The sequence below is a fragment of the Rousettus aegyptiacus genome, unplaced genomic scaffold, assembly GCF_014176215.1.
Source record: "Rousettus aegyptiacus isolate mRouAeg1 unplaced genomic scaffold, mRouAeg1.p scaffold_m13_p_3, whole genome shotgun sequence".
Classification (NCBI taxonomy): Eukaryota; Metazoa; Chordata; class Mammalia; order Chiroptera; family Pteropodidae; genus Rousettus; species Rousettus aegyptiacus.
The window spans coordinates 134,117-151,672 of record NW_023416306.1 but is presented as its reverse complement, the minus strand read 5'-3'; the positions used below and the strand labels follow the sequence as shown (position 1 = coordinate 151,672).

The following is a 17,556-nucleotide window of genomic DNA, read 5'->3' as shown; positions in this document are numbered from 1 at the left end:
AATCCCTCCTTGCTCTCGTAGCCACGCCCACTTCCCTCTGGCTCCCTCGTGTTTTTCCCCGGTGATGGGAACTGAATCTGCTGATCCCCGTCCTGCCGTTCCAGGGTGCACGACTGAAACCATGCCGCCATCACCGATACTGGCTGCTCCCATCCACACGACTCCCTGTCATCGGCGCTTTATCCTCCTGTGGCCGAGCGGTCCGCAGGAGTGGGTGAGCACGGTCTGCGTCATCCCCTGTTAAAGAGCGTCTGGGCAGTTTCCAGGCAGAGCTGCCCCGCATCTGGGCGCAGCTCCCCGCCCTCCGTGGTAAACGCCACGAGCGCGGTTGCTGGCCGCACGGCATGGCGGTTACACGGTTCATTGTTGAAGGAGCTAAAACTCTCCCAGAGGGTGGTCCATTTTCCATCCTGCCAGCGGTGTGCGAATCGTCCAGTTTTCCGTACCCTCGTGTTTGGGGGCATTGTGGTGTCCCACGGTAGCCATTCTGGTGTGAACCGAAGCGTCGCTGTGGTTTAACCCGCACTTTCTAGGGTTGGGAAGCATCTTTTCGTGCTTATGTGCCGCACGGAAGTCTTTGTCAGTGAAAAATTTCTCTACCTGTTGCCCCTGGTCCGCTTGGATCGTTCTTTGACTAAAGAGTCTTTATGTGTTTTAGATACTAGTTCTTTGTCACTGAACTGGTATTTTGTTTGGCTCTGGTTGGCAGTTCCCTGATGACTCAGGACATTGAGCATCCTTATACCATTTACATGTTCTCTTCGGAAAAATGTGTGTTTGGATCCTTTGCCCATTTAAAAAATGGGTTATTAGTCATTTTATTATTGACCTGTAAGATTTACTTATATGTTATAGATCCAGACCCTTATCAGATATGTGATTCGCAATTATTTTCATACATTCTATGGGTTGTCTTTTCACTTTCTTGATGGTGTCACTTGAAGTACAAAGGATTTTTATTTTAATTGTTATGAAGTCTAATTTTTCTGTGTTCCTTTTTACCACTTAAACTTTTTGTGTTATATCTCAGAATCTATTACTTAATCTAAAGTCATGAAGGTTTACGCCTATGCTCTTTTTTTAAGATTTTTCTGGTTTTTGCTCTTGTATTTTGATCTATGATCCATTTTGATTAATTTTTGTATGTGGTATGAGGGGCGGGACCAACTTCATTCTTTTGCATGTGATAGTTCGTGTTTTGAGAAGCTGACCTGCCAGGTGCATGCAGGGTTGTCGGTAGTGGTCTTTACCCTTTCCATGTTTGCTAGCCCCTGTCTCAGTCCTAATATTGATAATGTGTCTTTTCTCTTTTTTTCTTGGTCAGTAGTGCTAGAGACCTGTCATTTTTACTGATTTTTTTCAAAGAACCAACTTTTAAAAAGATTGATTTTCTCTACTGTTTTTGTTTTCAGTTTTGTTGATTCTGCTATCGTCTTTATTATTTTCTTTTTTTCTGGTTGATTTGGGTTTATGTTGCTCATTTTTTTTCCTAGCTGCTTGAGGTGTAAGCTTAAATTGTTGATTTGAGATTTTTCCTCTTTTGTAATATATGTATTTAATGCTATAGATTTCCTTCTTGTCACTGGCTTAGCTGTGTCCATCAAATTGAATATATTGTATTTTCATTTTCATTCAAATCAATATATTTTAAAATTTCCCTTTAGACTTCCTCTTTGACCCATGGATTACTTAGATTGTTTTGCTTATTTTGTGTTTGGAGAATTTCCTATCATCTATAATTAATTTCCAGTTCGATTCTGTTATGGTTAGAGAAGACACTGAATTTGAAAGACTATCAGTTTAAAAAAATTTGTTTCTTGGCTCAAGGTATGATCCAGTGCAAGCGAAGTATATAACCCTTACTTTCTATATGTCTCTCTACACTCCCCTGTTCACAATACAGTCACTTTAATCATTTCCTATACATATATCTATAACTATGTCAGAATATGCTATAATTTTTTTTCCAGTCAGATGTAATTTAGAAAACTCAAAGGACAAAGAAAATCTATTTGCCCCTATTCTATTTTTACTCTCTTCATCATTATTTCTTTCTTCCTAATAGTCAACAATTCCTTTTTCATTAAATTTCATTTCATTTCTGTTTAGAGAACTTTTGTTTGCCATTCTTTTAGGGTAGATCTCCTGTTGTTCCTTTGTTTTTAATATGAGGCTGTCTAGATTTCCACATCATTCCTGAAGGATATTTTTCATGGGTGTAGGCGTCTAGATTGACAGTTATGTTCTTCTGGGACCTGGAAATTATTGTGCCACTTTCTCTTGGCTGCCATGGTTTATGATGAGAAATTTTTTGAAATATTTTTCCCAATAAATGAGGTGTCATTTCTTTCTCACCACTTTCAAGATTTTAAATTTGCTTTGATTTCCTGAGCTTAATTATGATATGTCTTATTGTGGATTTCTTTGTATTTATCCTCTTTGGTATTCTCTTAGCTACTTGAATCTGTAGGTATGTCTCTTGCCACATTCTAGAATTTTTCAGCCATCAATTTCGCAGCACATTTCAGCCTTCTCCTCTTTTTCTGTACATTGCTAATGACATGGATGTCAGACCTGCTACGGTCCCACAGATCCTAAAGGTTCTAGTCTGCTTTTTCTTGATAGTTTGTTTTGTTGTTTTTTAAAGTCTGTTTTCTCTGTTTATCAAATTGGGTAATTTCTTTTGTTCTCTTTTACAGCTCACTGATCTTTACTTTGTTCCCTTTAATACTTCTGTCATCTCTGTCATCTCAGTGTTGGTGATCTGTGTCAGTCAGGGTTCTCCAGAAAAACAGACCAATAGGATAGAGGTTCTGTTTACATATATAATCCGACCCAGTTGAGCCAGTGGAGCAGATGAAGTCTGAGAGCAGTCTGCTAGAATTTTTCTTACTTGGGAGAGGACTGGCCTTTTTGTTCTAGTCAGGCCTTTGGCTGATTGGACGAGGCCCATCACACTGCGGCCCACCACAATCTATCAGTAAAACTGTTCATCTCGTCCGAAAACACACTTGCAGAAATACCCAGAATAATGTTTGTCTAAATATAGCCCAGTCAAGGTGACACACAAAATTAAACATCGTGGCATATATTATCTTTATTCATTGCTTGTGCTTTTCTCGGTTCTTGGTATGACAAGTGCGTTTCAGCTGAAAACTGGCCATTTTTAGTACTTTGTCATGAGACCCTGGATCTTGTTTAAGCCTTAGTTTTAGCTGGCTTTCTCTCTCCAGCTGTCAGGGGAAGGGGGGCTGCTGCCTCGTTGCTGCAGGGTGGGAGTAGAAGTCTAGTTTTCTGCCTGGCCTCTGCTGACACACTGGGGTGTTCTCCACCTTTCTGCTGAGTGGGGTGGCAGCTTTGGCTCCCCTAGGGCATGCCTCTAGGCCACTTACTTCCCTGGTTGGAAGGGTTAGGCATGTCTCCCCCTTGTTTGCCACATGGTCTCTCTTGTGTGGGAGGGTGGAGGTGCCGCCTTGCTGCTGCTGGTGGGAGCCTGACTCTCCATCTGGCCTTTCTGGTGGCACTCAGTCGGGAGGGGGGAAGGCTCAGCACCGCCGTGTGGCAGCGGGGCCCAGGCTCCCGAGTGGCCTCCACGAACTCCACAGAGGTGAGCAGGGCAGCAGAGGGGTAGCTCGTCCTTCTTTGACACCCTGGGTGAAGGGTATGGGTAGCTTGGTTGACTCATTCCAGTCTGGGGAGGGCAGATGTCTCAGCTTTCTGCTGGGCCCCTGCTGGCAGGGGTGGAGGCGGAACCACTGTTTTCCTGCTGTGTCAGGCCAGAGTAGTGCAGCGATGTTCTAGAAGTCTGGTGTCTTGCTGGGCTGCCCCTTTCCTCGCCTTTTGGTTATAGAGAGCTGGCTTTGTTGCTGATTCTTTTTCTGTACTTGTTGGCATTTCCAGGTTGCAGGCTTCTTCAGCTGCAAGTCTGGGATACGTGAGACATAAAACTCGCCGTGAGTCCAGAAGTCCCAGCTTGTCTGCTTCCTGTTTTTCTTTCCACTTCTTCAGAGTCATCTTATATTTGCTCTGTCTGTGCTCTACTGGGCATTCATTGTACTTAGTGGGAGAAACAGGGAAGAGTGTGTCTACTGCATCTTCTCAGAATTAAAGTCCTGTTTTGTCTCGTTTTGTTTTTCAAGATGAGCTTAGTGTGGCTTGGCTGCTGATGGGGAGGGGGATGTAGAGGCCGGGTCCTCGAGTAGGTGAGGAGGCTGAGATCGCAACAGCATCTCTCTGTTTTCCCAGGAAGGAGGCAGGTTCTGAAGGTGTCCTTCAGGGAGGCTGGTGGCTTTGGTGGTCACCATGGCGCACAGGGCAGAGTTGCGGTGGGTCTGGCAGAGGTCAGGCAGTGTGGTTGGCACTTACCGTTGGAGTCTGAATGTCCAGTCCGGGTCAGTATCCAGGAATCAGAAGCCACTTGAAGCCACAAGAAGCCACAGGGCAGGGGACCCCGGACTCCCAAGGGTAGAGCCTGTAAATCCTGCGCAGACCAACAGATGCTGGAGGGTGGGGACCCACACCGTAGCACCTGGGACAAGCCACAGCTTCACGGCTGTCCTGCCTCTGTCCTGCCCAGGGCCCTGGCCCTTGACTGGTGAGCTGCATCTGAAGGAACAGCCAGGGGCCAGGCAGTTGCCTTGCAGTGCTCACCCCCTCTTGGGTCATTTCTGGACCACGTCTGCTGGGGTCCCGCAAAACAAAACAGCTGGGAACTGACTGGCTTGGGAGGCACTCGCCCTGTTGTGGGCTGTGCTGTAGAAGCTGCAGGTCTGGGCCGGAGGCCCTCCGTCTGGGCGGTGGCGTGGGCACGCCCGATCCCAGGCATTCTTGGACCAGACCCAGGTGAGAGCCCTCCCCTGGTAGCATGGGGGCTTGCAGTGGATCCGGGGCCCTGTGGCACGGGGCCCGCCGCCTCCGCGCTGTGGGCCTTGGGGCTGGCCATGCACAGGAGCTGCCTCGTCAGTTCAGCAGCCTGGGGAGGAGTGCCACAGCAGTCGGGTGTACGGCCTTCAGCCCCCTGGGATGAGCCTGGGGCTTTTCGGCACTGCCGGGCCATGGCCAGGAGTGCCGAGCGTCCCCTCACCCAGAGAGGGCTCTGTGAGACTCCCCCTGCTTGGACCCGCCAGGCATCCGTGAGGGGCCAGGGCTGCGTCTGCTGCACACGCCCCTCCTCATCTCCTCTTGCTTCCAGACAAACGACGCGGCCGGCAACACGTGGAACTGGCTCTACTTCATCCCTCTCATCATCATCGGCTCCTTCTTCATGCTTAACCTGGTGCTGGGCGTGCTCTCTGGGTAAGGGCCGTGTGGGCTTGTGTGCTGCCCGTGTCCTCAGGCCGGGGACAGCTGCAGGGGTGTGTGACGTGCGGGACACGGGGCCTGGCCTGTGCACACAGCTGGCTCTCCCTGACACAGGCGGTCGTGCCCAGTGTCCTCAGCTTCAGCCAGCCTGTTCTTTGTGCTGCATCCTGAACTCTCTCTCGACCATCCCCTGGCCTTGGCCTGCTTACCTCTGTCCCACCCTTGGCCAGCACCCTGGCCCCTGAGTGTGGGGGGCAGCTGCTGCTGCCTCTTGCCTGGGTCCATGGTGGGCTTCCGGACAGCCATGACCAGAGAATGAAGGGGTGGCCCGCAGTCTCGGTGGTGACTCCCCCCTACAGCCCTGGGCCTGCCTGCCCCTCCTCTCTGGTCCCCTCCTCTCCCCGAGCCCTGGCCCCGACGGTCCCTCCTGGTCACCAGTCTGCCAAGCTCCTCCAGGGGAAGGCACAGCTCTGGAGCCCCTCCTCCAGAGGGTTGCTCCTGACCCTGCAGGGAGTGAGGTGAGCACAGTGGTGCCCTCCTGCCCTGCAGGGAGCCGAGGGCTGCGGGAGCTGGCGGGGAAGGTGGTAGAGGGCCTGGGGCCTGGCCTGCCCTGCCCCCGCCTCGGCGTCAGACACCGTGTGAGGCTAGAGGGGACTGTGTCCATCCTACCCATGCTGAAGATTCCGGCTCAGGCCCCAGGCTCTCGTGCTAGGCTAGGAGGAGCCTGTGGACCCCAGGGCAGCTGTCGTGCTACCCTGAGAAGGAGCTGCCATTGAGAGGACAGTGGCTGTCCTCTCTGGCTAAGTGCTCTGGCTCTGGAACGAGCCCTTGGCCTCGGTCTTCTCTTCTCTGGGTGTGATTGTGACCAGCATGTCTTTCCAAGCACCTGCACAGGGACCAGGCCCACCACAGCAAAGGGGACAGAGGTAGAAGTCCTGTCGAGAAACTGCGTGTCCAAGCTGGCATGGGAAGCCGGGGGACAGGGAGACCTGGGTTCAGAGCAGGTGCCCGCAGTGGGGCATCTCAGCTGAGACCCAAAGGGGACCAGGAATGAGCTTGGTGAAGGACGGAGGCAGGTCTCCCAGGCGGAGGAGCCATGCAGGCCCAGGGGTGCAGAGGGCGTGGTGTCTGCGCTGAGGACAGGCGCGGGGAGGTGGCGGGAGCATGAGCGGGTTCCTGCTAAGGCTCAGGGCGGCTTTGCGTGGCTCCCTGGAGAATGTGCTGAAGGGCGGGGGTGGGAGAGGAGGCTGGGGTGGGTCGCATGACCCCCACCGAGAGGGGCCCCAGCTGTCTTGCCCACCCTTCTCCCACCCTTGAGCGTCGTGGCCTCTGGAGGGTTTTCCTCATCGGGTGTCCCGGTCCAGCAGAGAGACTCAGGTTCTCTTCCAGCTGAGGCTGTGGGCCCCTCACACCAGCGGTCAATGCGCAGCGTGTGGGCCCTGCCCTGGGCGCCTCGTGAGGCAGCGGCGGGTGCGGGCCCCTCGACAGCCTGGCTGGGGAGGGCCCTGCCACAGCTCTGCTGCGGCTGGGGCCTCAGAGTAGATGATCCGGCCTCATTCTTCTCCCTCATCTCAGATGGGCAGAGTTGGCGACCCCTCTCTGGCCCTTAGCAGGGAGGACTGAAGCCTGGGAGGCAGGGTGGCTGCCAGCCACCACGTGGGGAGGGGCCGCTGCGCTGACTTCCTGCCTGTGACTCTCAGGCATACTGAGCAGTATTGTCCCTGCCCTACTCCTGCCCCCAGGCCCTCCTGCCCTCAGGGACCCTGAGCTTCTGTAGATTCGGGACTTGGCGGGATTGGCAGTTCTAGGCAGGGACTGTTTCTTCTCACTGCTAGGATTGCAGCATCTCAGTCCCTGGTAGGCACTGGCCGCAGGCGAGGGGGTTGGTCCTGGTCAGAGCCAGGCTCGCCGCCACCTTGCCAAGCCTGTGTGCCAGCAGTCAGGCCTGCCAGGCACTCTCCTCCAAGCCCAGAGCTGCTTTCCCTGGGAGAGGGCCCCTCGCAGAGGGCAGGCACTGCTATTTTGCTGTGGGGCTGCACCCTACCCCGCACCTGAGCTGAGAGGGTGCAGCCAGGCCGGACGCCGGTGTGTGCGTGTGCGCTCGTGTGCGCATGGACGCTTCCTCTGGCACGGTCGGCCTGACAGCTCGGCTGGGTGTCTGTGTGCTGGAGCCAAGGGGGCGAAGTGCTCTCCGCTGCTTCCCTTGAGCCACAGACGTTTGGCAGGGAGAGTGGTGGCTCTGGCATGGTTCCCTTCTGTCCCTGGCCTGCCCTGGTCTAGCCCTGTCTTCCTCTTCCTGTCTGTTCCTCCTCCCCCTGGCAATGCTTTGGATCTGAACCAGCAGAAGAAAGGAAGTGGGAGCCCCTTGGGACACCCTGTCCAGAAGCTCTCTGTAGGGTGGCAGACAGCAGTGCTGGTCACAGAGGGCGATGCCTAGTCTGCTCCAGGCGAGGCATGCGGGATTGTCCCTGCCCTCTGGAGCCCCCTCTGAGGACCAAGGCACTGTCCTGAGGAGCTGCAGGAGCCTGAGCAGGGAGGGTTCACTTGTGCCCTGAGTGCTCTTTGGGTTGGAAGAGGCCAGGGGCGGGGCTCCTGGGAGTGGCTGGCGTCCTGCACCGGCTGCTTGCCTCTGCGCATACCCCCAGCTGCGAGTCTGCGGGGGCGCTCACACCCGGTCCCTCTCTGCTCTCTGGCTGCCGCACAGCGAGTTTGCCAAGGAGCGCGAGCGGGTGGAGAACCGGCGGGCCTTCCTGAAGCTGCGCCGGCAGCAGCAGATCGAGCGGGAGCTCAACGGATACCTGGAGTGGATCTTCAAGGCCGGTGAGAGCCGGGGCTGCCGCCTGTCCGGTGTCCTTCCCGCTCCCCGTGCTTGGGCTGGATGGGATCCACCTAGCGGGCCAGAGCCGAGGCCACGCAAAGGACAGGAGTGAGGTCACCAGGGCCCTGACACGGGCCACTGGGCTGGGGCCCCTGGCCTTTTGAGCTGGTCTCGGCCTATCAGACCCAGGTGCCCAGCCCTTAACCCCTTCTCCTCCCCGGCTCTGCACCTTGTTGAGCCTGCAGCCTCTGACCCTGGTCTCCGCCCCAGGCCAGTGCTCTGGCATTCATGCAGCGTGCCCGTTTGTGCCTTGCGAGGTTTACAGGGGCCTTCTCAGTGTGAACCGCCTAGCGGGTGGCTGCTCTCAGGGAGGGTGGCTTGTGAGTGGAAACCCCAGGCCCTCTTCACGGGGCCTGTGGGACACGGGGCGTCTGTCTGTGGGACACAGGGCATCTGTTTTGGTAGACGAAGCTCAGCCGTGAGCTGCAGGCTTCTGGAATGGAAAGACTGAGAGTCCAGGACTTGCAGGCAGAGGTGCCCTGCGCCATTGTGTCCTTGGGAGTGGGCCCAGGTCTGTGGGGACTGGAAGGCTCTGACCCATGGCTGTGTCTTGCTCACAGAGGAAGTCATGCTGGCTGAGGAGGACAGGAATGCAGAGGAGAAGTCCCCTCTGGATGGTAGGTGACCCTCCTCCACGCCTGTTGCCATGTGGGCTGGATGTTGCGGTGGGATCTTGCGTGTGGGCCTGCTGCCCCGCCGGGCCCGGTGCCGGCATGCCACGTCCTGCAGGGTCCTGGGCAGAGCCCCTTCTGGAGGGAGGCCCTGTGGGGGTCAGCTGCGTGCCAGGGACCCGAGTGGCTGTCGTGGCAGTGGGCTCACACACGGCCACACCTGCCGAGGCCGGAGCTCATGGCGTGGCCCCAGGAGCCACACTGTCCGCACGTAGCTCCAGCACCTGCCTGCACGTAGACCTGTGCCGTCAGGTGCGAGTGCGGGGCGCTGCTCAGCCTTGCACAGCGCGCCCTGTCCCAGCAGCCAGGTGGGCTGTTGCTGCTGCGTCCGTCAGTGAGGACACGGAATGGCCCCATTGTTGTAGGGAGTTCTGCTGGACAGCGCTCTCTCGAGGGGCCTCAGAACGCAGATCTCAGCCAAGCCGTGTCTGTTCCTAGGCTCGGGGTGCTGCTGCTCTCAGATGGCTACGGAAAGACACCACTAGCACAGCCTGGGGCCACTGGGGCGGTGTGAGGGCCAGCATGGCCGTGGTCACAGGCCTGGCTGCCTGAATAGCCCCAGTGGTGGGTGGTCTGCTCTCTCCTCACCCAGTGCTCAGGACAAGGCCAGATAGGGCAGCCACACCTGCTGTGGCCTCAACTGGCCCCTGAGCAGGTTTGCAGACCTGACCTGACCCGTCTGGTCTCAGCTAGCCTTGGACCGTGGGCTGCTGGGGCAGCCGCAACCCTGGCCTTGCTCACTCAGCGCTTCCTGGCCTTGCTGGCAGCCAAGCTGTCCCCACTAATGTCACTATGGAGAGAAGGAAAAGTCGGGGCTTCCTCAGCATTCCTTGTCCCTTTGCTCTGAGGACCAAGAAGGGCCCCCAGGGGCCAGGGGTAGTCCCACCTCCTCTCAGCTTCAGCCTCAGGGTCAGAGGTCAGGAGAGGCTGCCAGCTCCTTCCTGGGAGGATGATGGTCTCCGCTGAATGACACCCGGCCAGCCGGGGCTCCCTCATGCAGCCCCGTCCCACCCTGTTTAAAGCAGTGCTGAAGAGAGCAGCCACCAAGAAGAGCCGGAACGACCTGATCCACGCAGAGGAGGGCGAGGACCGCTTCGCAGACCTCTGTGCCGGGGGTGAGTCTCCGCGGCCTCTCGCTCTGGGCTGCGACTGGAGACCAAGTGCACCAGCCTCTTGCCACCAGGCTCCCAGCTCCCTGCTGTCTGCCCCACCGCCAGCCCTCCCGTGATAGCCAGTCCCAAGTCTGCTGTGGCGGTGTGGGAAGCACCATGTTCTCTGGTGTGTGCTCAGATTTCTTCTCGGGGGCCTGGCGGGAGGGGAAGTCCCTTTGTCCCAGTGCCTTGGCTCACTCACTTCGATACACCCGCCGGCTGATGGTAGCTCTTGGCTCTGCCATCCCCCACTGGACGCGGGGCCCTCGATCACACCCCATGGCCGGAGCGCCACATGTGCTGGGACCGAGAGCTTGGCCATCTCTCCCCTAAAGCCCTGTCCACCTCCCTCGTTCCTGGAGCTCGCTGCTCTGAGGCCCCAGCCTTGCCCCTTGTTCTCAAAGGGACAAAGGAAATTCTGGGTAACTTACCTTGCAGAGCCCTTCGGTTCTCTTCTTCAGTCTGGTGCAGAAATGTGACCTTTGGCCACCAAATGCCCTGCCGTTGTGCACTTTGTGACAGCGGAGGCCAGTGTGCGAGGTGGTCCGACCTGGGCAATGACAGCTGCTCATCGCGGGGCTTCCTGCTCAGTGGTCTGTGAGGGAACCTGGGCCAGGACACCTGATTCCCATCCTGTTATTTTACAAGAAAGAAGTCTGGCGAGGGCTGCTGTGTTTGTGTGGTGGGGCAGTCTGTGCGCCGATTGGCCGCCTCCCCCGCCCTACCCAGGCCCCACAGACTCAGCGTCTGCCTGTCCCCGTGCCCGTGCTTACCTCGCTCGACACACGCACGCATTGCACACGCACAAGTGCACGTATGCAGAGTTTGGGGCCCTTCCACGTTTCAGAAATCCTCACACACTTCTCATCTTTGGGAGCCCCCTCCCCCGGTCAGTCCATCGTGGTTTTTGCTCTTGTAAGTGGTGGCACGTGGTGCGCATTTACCATACCTGTGTGGCTGCTCCCTGCTGGTGGCCATTTATTTTTAGGTGTTTTTCCACCATGAGCGATGCTGCCCCAAACCCTGCTGACATCAGGCCTCCCTCAGCGGGGCCGTTGCTTCTGGGGTGGGCTCCCGGGGGCTGCGGAGGCCCGGGGTGGGTGTGCGCCTTTCAGGGCTGCTGCCGTGCTGCTCTGCAGAAAGGCTGTGTGGCGTCACCCCCCCTCCCCCGAGTGCATGGGGACACGTGCCCCATCCCGGTCAGATGGTGCAGCTAGTTTTGACTTTTGCCAGTTCGCCAGTTCATTGATTATAAAGTGGTAGTTCAGTGGAGCTATAATTCTTTTTTCATTCACCACTAGTGGTTTTGAACCTCTTTTTAAATGTTTGCTTCCCATTTGAATTTGGGTTTTAGTGGCTCTTCTTGTGCCTTGTTCGTTTTTCTCTTTGTCGTTTTTATGTGTCATTTGTTTGTTAATTAATAATACTGATGTATGTTGTTGGCGTGAATTTCATTACAATTTCTTGAAACTTATGTGTGTTATAGTTAAGTAGTTCCCTGTATTCCTATTTTACCTAAAGTTTTTATTATGATTTTGTAAAATGAGTTGGAGAGCCTTAAAAATCTTTTTCGGTAGCTTGAAATCATTAAGTAACATCTAAATGTTCTGTTCTTTAACAGTGAGATAAAACTTTGAACCCATGTAGCCAAGACATAGAAAACACTTGGACCAGTTTATAAATTGTACTTTGTTAGGATACTTTATTTTCTTGGTTTTTCAAACTTGCTCCTATAAAGCTTCATGTAGTGTTCTCTTAGGCTTTTAAAAACCTCTCCTGCAGTCAGCGATTTGCTGGTTCGTTCACTCCGTGAACACCTGTGAGGTGCCCATCATGTGCTGGTTTGAAGCGCTTTGGCTATAGCACTAGCAGAGCCAAGCCCTTTGTCTCTTGGAGTTTCTGTCCTGGGGGGGCATCAGGCACACACAGGGTGGCAGGTGAAGTGTACGGCACGCCAGCTCTCTGTGTGAGAAAGGGACGTGGAGGAGGGAGCGGCTTGGAGAGCCTGGGGTGCTGGGGTGCTGGATGAATGGGCGCGGAAAGCTGGGGGTGTGCCTTTGAGTGCAGAGCTGAAGGAAGTGGGGAGGCCGGCCCAGGGACGTGCGGGAGAGGACACCTGGGCACCCTGTGAGAGGCTGCGGGGGCAGGAGTCTGCCTGCCTGTGCGAGGGGTCCCATGAGGCCAGGTTGGCTGGGGTGAAGGGACTTGGGCTGAGGGAGTCCTGAGAGAGGAAATCCAGGTGTGACGGTGGGCTGGGACCCGGGGGGAACTCTGGCAGCCATGGCGCGTCTGCAGAGGGAGACGGTCCCTGGCCAGAGTGCAGGAAGGGCGGAGGCTGGCCGCTGTGGGACTCAGCACAGGGTGGCTGGGGTCTGGAGGTAGCAGCCACAGGGCCGTTAAGTGGCAAGTTCTACATGTATTTGAGAGACGAGAACACGGGGTTTGCTGGCCAGCTGGCCGTGGGTGTGAGGGAGAGACAGACGTCAAGGACAGCTCCACGGGACACGTCGGGGAGACTGTAGACCGAGTGCATCTTGGGCTCATGTCCAGAATCTGGTTCAGGACAGGCTGAGTTTGAGACGCGCGTCCGAGATCAGCGGACGGGTCGAATACACTTCTTGTGAGGGTCGGAGGCAGGACTCGGAGCACTGCCGCCGTGGGCAGCACCTCCCTCCGGCCCTGCTCTGCCCGTGTCCCCGGTGTCCCGTGGGTGTCGGAGATCCAGGCGCCACGTGGGGGAGTGTGCTTTGTGCACATGTGGCCGTGGACACCGCTGTGGGCGTGCCTGTGACGAGTGAGCGTGCGTGTGGCCGTGCGCGTGACCGTGCGCGTGTGGCCTGGCTCTCCCAGGCTTCCTTTCCTGTGGCCGGGCGACTGGGCCTCTCTGGGCGGGGTCCCGTGCACTGAGGCTCCTCCTCGGAGGGCGCCCCTGGCTTGCCGGCCGCTCGTGCGCGCACAGAGGTTTGCATGTCACGTGCCCTCTTTCCCCTCCTTTGCAGAGTGGCCGTGTGTCCCTAGGTGTGTCTCCGTGCGACTCTGAGTGCGTATGTCCTGGAGGGCCGCGTGTGCACGAGAGTGTGGCAGGGGTCTGGATGTGTGCCATGCCGTGTGCGCGCCCGTGTGTCCCTACCTGGCCGAGTGAGGATGGCGCTCTGCGTGGGTGGGTTCGCTGGGTGGGTCTGTGCGCACTCTGCCCTGTGGATCTCTCCTTGTCTTGACCGCTTGCCTGTCCCCGCCCCCCCCCCCCCCCCCCGTGTCCCTCTGCTGCCTTTGAGGATGGAGTGGGTGTGTCTGGCTGTGGCCTGGGGACTTTGAAGCCCTCAGCAAGCCTGGCCAAGAGGTTTCATTGAATGACCGAGCTCTGATGGGCAATGGCTGGGGTGTGGACATGGATTGGGGGACCGTGTCCTTGCTTAGCCACCGCAGGCTGTGACGGATGGGGTGTGGCACCTGGAGGACCAGGAATCTGTCATTTGGGCCTTGTGAAGTCCCTCCAGGGTTCACCCATGGGTGCTGTACTCTGGACCCTCCTGCCATGTCAGGGCTGTTGGGGACAGTGTCTCCCTGCTTGCTGCAGCTGCTCATCTTGGAGACAAGCCTCTCCACAGGCCTTGGGGCCTGTCTCCATTTCAGCGAGTCCCAGGGACGCCAGCCTGGTAGTGCCCTTAGCATGCCACTCAGGGTCTGGGCGTGTACACGCACACACTTGAGAAGACATCCTAGCCATCACATGACTCACACGTGCTGCACACCTCACCCAGGGACTTGATGTCCAAGCCCAGGTGATCGGAGCCCACTGGGCTGGAGCACTCAGGCACACACACGCCCAGGCCTGATGGCGGCAGTTGGAGAAGCCCTCACGCGGGCACAGAGCCTCCCAGCACCCACGAGGACCGCGCCCTCACCTGTCAGGCGGGGTGAGGGCTCAGAGGCGAGAGGGCGTGCGGCTCGTCCTCACGGAGCCAGCCAGGATGCTGGCAGATGGAGTGCAGTTGTCACATTTTGGGGGGGACCCTGTTTTAGATGCCACCAGAGAAGGACTTTGTGGAGGGGACAAAAGCTGGGGTGTGAAGCTGAGAGGGAGCCGCTGACAGGCAGAGGCTGGCTGCCGGAAGTGGGCTTGCGGACCGGCCGTGCGGAGGGCTGGGCAGAGCGAGAGCAGGCCGTGGTGTTCGGGGCGGGGGCCCCCTCGGCCAGCTTCCCGGAGTGGGCGTTCGGGCCGTGTGGGCCGAGCTCGTGTCCACTCTGTGCCTGGACGCAGACGGAGGAGCTTGCTGTGTTCCAGCTGAAGGACCGGTGGCCGCTGGTTGCTTAGCTGGGTCACAGAGGGTGGAAGGCCAGACGCAGTGGGACTCCAGGGCCACGGGAGGAGTTGGGGGCCTGGGAGACCGGGGCTGTGCTCCTGGAAGCTGGCCCGTGGTGCTGGGGGCCGGGCACCAGCCATGTGTCCCATGGAGACCTCCTGGCCCAGGGTCCCAGCGCGGCATGGGGCGAGGCCAGAACCCCGTGCGGGGGGCACAGGGTGATCAGCACCGCGGGCTGCGGCTGGCACCGGGGCCGTGGGCCAGGCTGGGCTGCCGGAGGCTGAGCGGGGCCCTGCATCTGGGTGGCGCGTGTCCTCAGCCAGCCTTCCCCCCGCAGGGTCCCCCTTCGCCCGCGCCGGCCTCAAGAGTGGGAAGACGGAGAGCTCGTCGTACTTCCGCCGGAAGGAGAAGATGCTGCGGTTCCTGGTGCGGCGAGTGGTGAAGGCGCAGAGCTTCTACTGGGCAGTGCTGTGCGTGGTGGCGCTGAACACGCTGTGCGTGGCCATGGTGCACCACAACCAGCCCCAGCGGCTCACCACGGCGCTGTGTAGGTGGCTGCCCCGCCCGGCCCGGGCGCCCTGGGCCCAGTCCTGCGAGCCTGGCTTGTCCGGCCCCACCCATCAGGGCCTGTGCGCTGGGGAGGCACCAGCACCCTGGGGAGCAAGTTTGCGGATGACCAGGCACAAGCCAGGCCAGGCGACCTGTGTCTTCCCTTCCGAGGCCTTGAAGACCCACAAAGCGAGGCCTTAGCTGCTCATTCCTGCTGGGTCCCTGGGGAGAGAGCACCCTGCTTCTATGGCCCTTCTACTGTTTCCACTTTATTTCTGATGGTTGAGTCTGGCCGTGTCCATGACCAGGGCTGAGTGGCCGTCCTGTGCCTGTGAGCTGCCAGACGAGCCACAGAGCTCTGAGGTACAACTTGCTTGGCCCTGGTGACAGTCCCAAGGAGGCACGAGGAAGAAAACTCGGGTGGGGGCTCCTTGCCCTTTTCCAGGGACCAGGGCTGACGTCCCATCTCTGCCTTCACACCTCGAGAATCTGCAGGCCACGTGGAGCTCAGAGCTCTACACGGAGACTCCACTGGCCGTCCGTGCCCTGCAGCCAGTGGTGCCTCCATCCTGCCCCTTGGGGGTCAGCATCACTCACCCTGCTTTGGTGTCTGTGGTGGCCTGGAAACACGCCTGGTTTGGTCCCTCCATGGGAACCCCGTGTGCCCGAAGCCACCCGAGGTGCCCAAGAGAGTCTTTTCTCCAGAGGGAAACCCAGCCCCGGCCCCACAGGCCAACCACGTTCCTCTCTGTCGGCCGGGAGCCCGGGCAGCTGGGGGAGGCTCCTGCTGAGTCGGGGCTGGTGGCTCCACAGGCCACACGGGCATGCAGTGGGGTGGGACTCTAGTTTCTCAGACTGGCTCTGAATCGATTTCTGGTGTACTGAGGGCAGGCAGATAGGCGTGGGAGTGGGAGACCCAGGGAGCACCCCGCACGCACCCAGCTCAGGCTCCCCAGCTCCGTGACGGCCGGGGAGCGGCTTGTGGGCATCCAGCTGCCCACTCTGGCCTCCGGTCAAGTGTCCTGGGCTCACAGTCTGGTGTCTCGGGCCTCTGCTGGGGACTGACTCAGTATCTCCCCTGAGTTCTCAGGCTAAAGCCTCCCTGCCCTTGGGGGTTGGATGGGGACCACAGATGGTGGGGGGCTTCCTCCTGACTCAGCCAGCCCGCGGCTTCTCCTGGGGGCTTCCTAGCGAGGTCTATTCGTCCCACGAAGGAAGCAGCTGACGCTCGTTTAGTCTCGGTTGCTTCTTGCTTCCTGGGGCTCTGCCCCCTGCGCGGCCTGGTCAAGCGCCTGCGGTGCAGGAGCACGGGGCACGGGGCCGGCCGTGCGCCGGTGTCTGCGTCCTTGCTGCTCTGTCTCCCCTCTGGTGTCGTGAGCACTTCGAGGCCGCCCAGAGACAGTGGCTGGAGGGAGAGGTGGGCACGTGTGGGACTGGCTGCTCAGTGCAGGCTCTGCCCTCGAAGGCCGGGCCGAGCTGAGGGAGGCTCCCTGAGAGGCGAAGAGGCGGAGGCGGGCAGAGCAGGAGGGTCCCCATGGGCCTGGCCCAAGGCCAGCTGCCCTGGGACGGAGGGTCCCGTCCTCAGGGACCCGCTCACGACGCACCACAGGACCATGAGGCTGAGACTTGAGCAGCGAGGAAGGAGAGGTGGACGCTATGCTGCCCACAAGGCTGGCTGGTCACCCCGTGAGCCCCCCTTTCCTCTGTCCGTCTGTCGCCATGGCACGCTCTCATCTCATCACTAGTGAACTCCATGTACGTCATCTGCCTCTGTGCCCCCCGGGCCCACGAGGTCCTGGCGGAAAGGATGACCCTGTCTCCCGCACCTCCAGCTGAACGAGTGACCCAGGAATGAATTCATGCCCTTCCTTGCCCATGGGCAGGCTGGGCATGAAGGGAGGGCGTCTTCTCCTTGGGGCTCAGAGGGCAGCAGGGTGTCGGGGACTGGGTGCCCGCTGGCCCACTCAGATGGTCTTGCCAGTGGGCTTCTGTCCTGCTCCCTGCCAGCCAGTTCCAGGGGCCAGGTGAGCACCTGGGCCGCGTCAGCTCCACAGTCCGAGTGGCGGGTGCAGGTCCCTCCCAGGGCCTCTCTGCCAAGGCCCGAGGCCCTGTGGGGACCCCCAGGCGTGACCTTGCTGGTGGGACTCTGAAACTTGGCAGCCGGGAGCCTCAACCTTTTCTGGGTGTGGGGCCTTGTGAGCCGCAGTTGGGAGCATAGCTCACCACCTCCCTTCTTGGTGGCCAGGCGGCCTTCCAGGAGGGGCGAGCCCCACGTCATTCCTGCCTGAGGGTCAGTGTGTCTGTGCCTCTGATAAGGCGTCCAGGGAAGCACTTGGCCTCTCACTGCTCATGCTGCGCCCGGCTTGGGTGCCCTGGGGACTTTCTGGTGTCTCCAGAGGCCAGGCTTGCTGTGGGTAGGTTGCTCCCAGGGACTGAATGTCCATGCTTCAGGCTGTAGCAGGAGGGTGCCCGCCCTGAGACCTGGGGCAGCGTAGACTCTCACACGTCAGTGCATGAGGCACAGTACCGTGGGCAGCAGTGGCTCTGGCTGTCCAGGGTCTGGCTGGCCTCAGGTCTAGCCCTGACCAAGGTGACGCCACCTGTGTGGAGAGCGCTTGGGGTGCTGGGCAGCAGAGTGGGCGTCAGGACGCACGGTGGTGGCAGGGCCGATGGGTGACTGCCAGAGGCCCTGGGAAGACAGG

At 58.5% G+C, this 17,556-nt stretch overlaps 1 protein-coding gene across 8 annotated transcripts in view; it reads left to right on the top strand.

Annotated features, from left to right (window-relative positions):
- Positions 1–17,556, top strand: part of CACNA1B (calcium voltage-gated channel subunit alpha1 B) — a 147,633-nt gene that overhangs the window by 34,318 nt on the left and 95,759 nt on the right. For 5 of the 8 annotated variants that reach the window (XM_036239419.1, XM_036239416.1, XM_036239423.1 and 2 more), the window contains 5 exons: positions 5,192–5,295; positions 8,006–8,121; positions 8,740–8,796; positions 9,873–9,965; positions 14,643–14,852. In XM_036239419.1, the coding sequence (XP_036095312.1) occupies positions 5,192–5,295; positions 8,006–8,121; positions 8,740–8,796; positions 9,873–9,965; positions 14,643–14,852 (580 nt within the window). The remainder of the gene's footprint in view (positions 1–5,191; positions 5,296–8,005; positions 8,122–8,739; positions 8,797–9,872; positions 9,966–14,642; positions 14,853–17,556) is intronic. The other 3 variants (XM_036239421.1, XM_016135455.2, XM_036239417.1) reach the window with 1 other exon arrangement.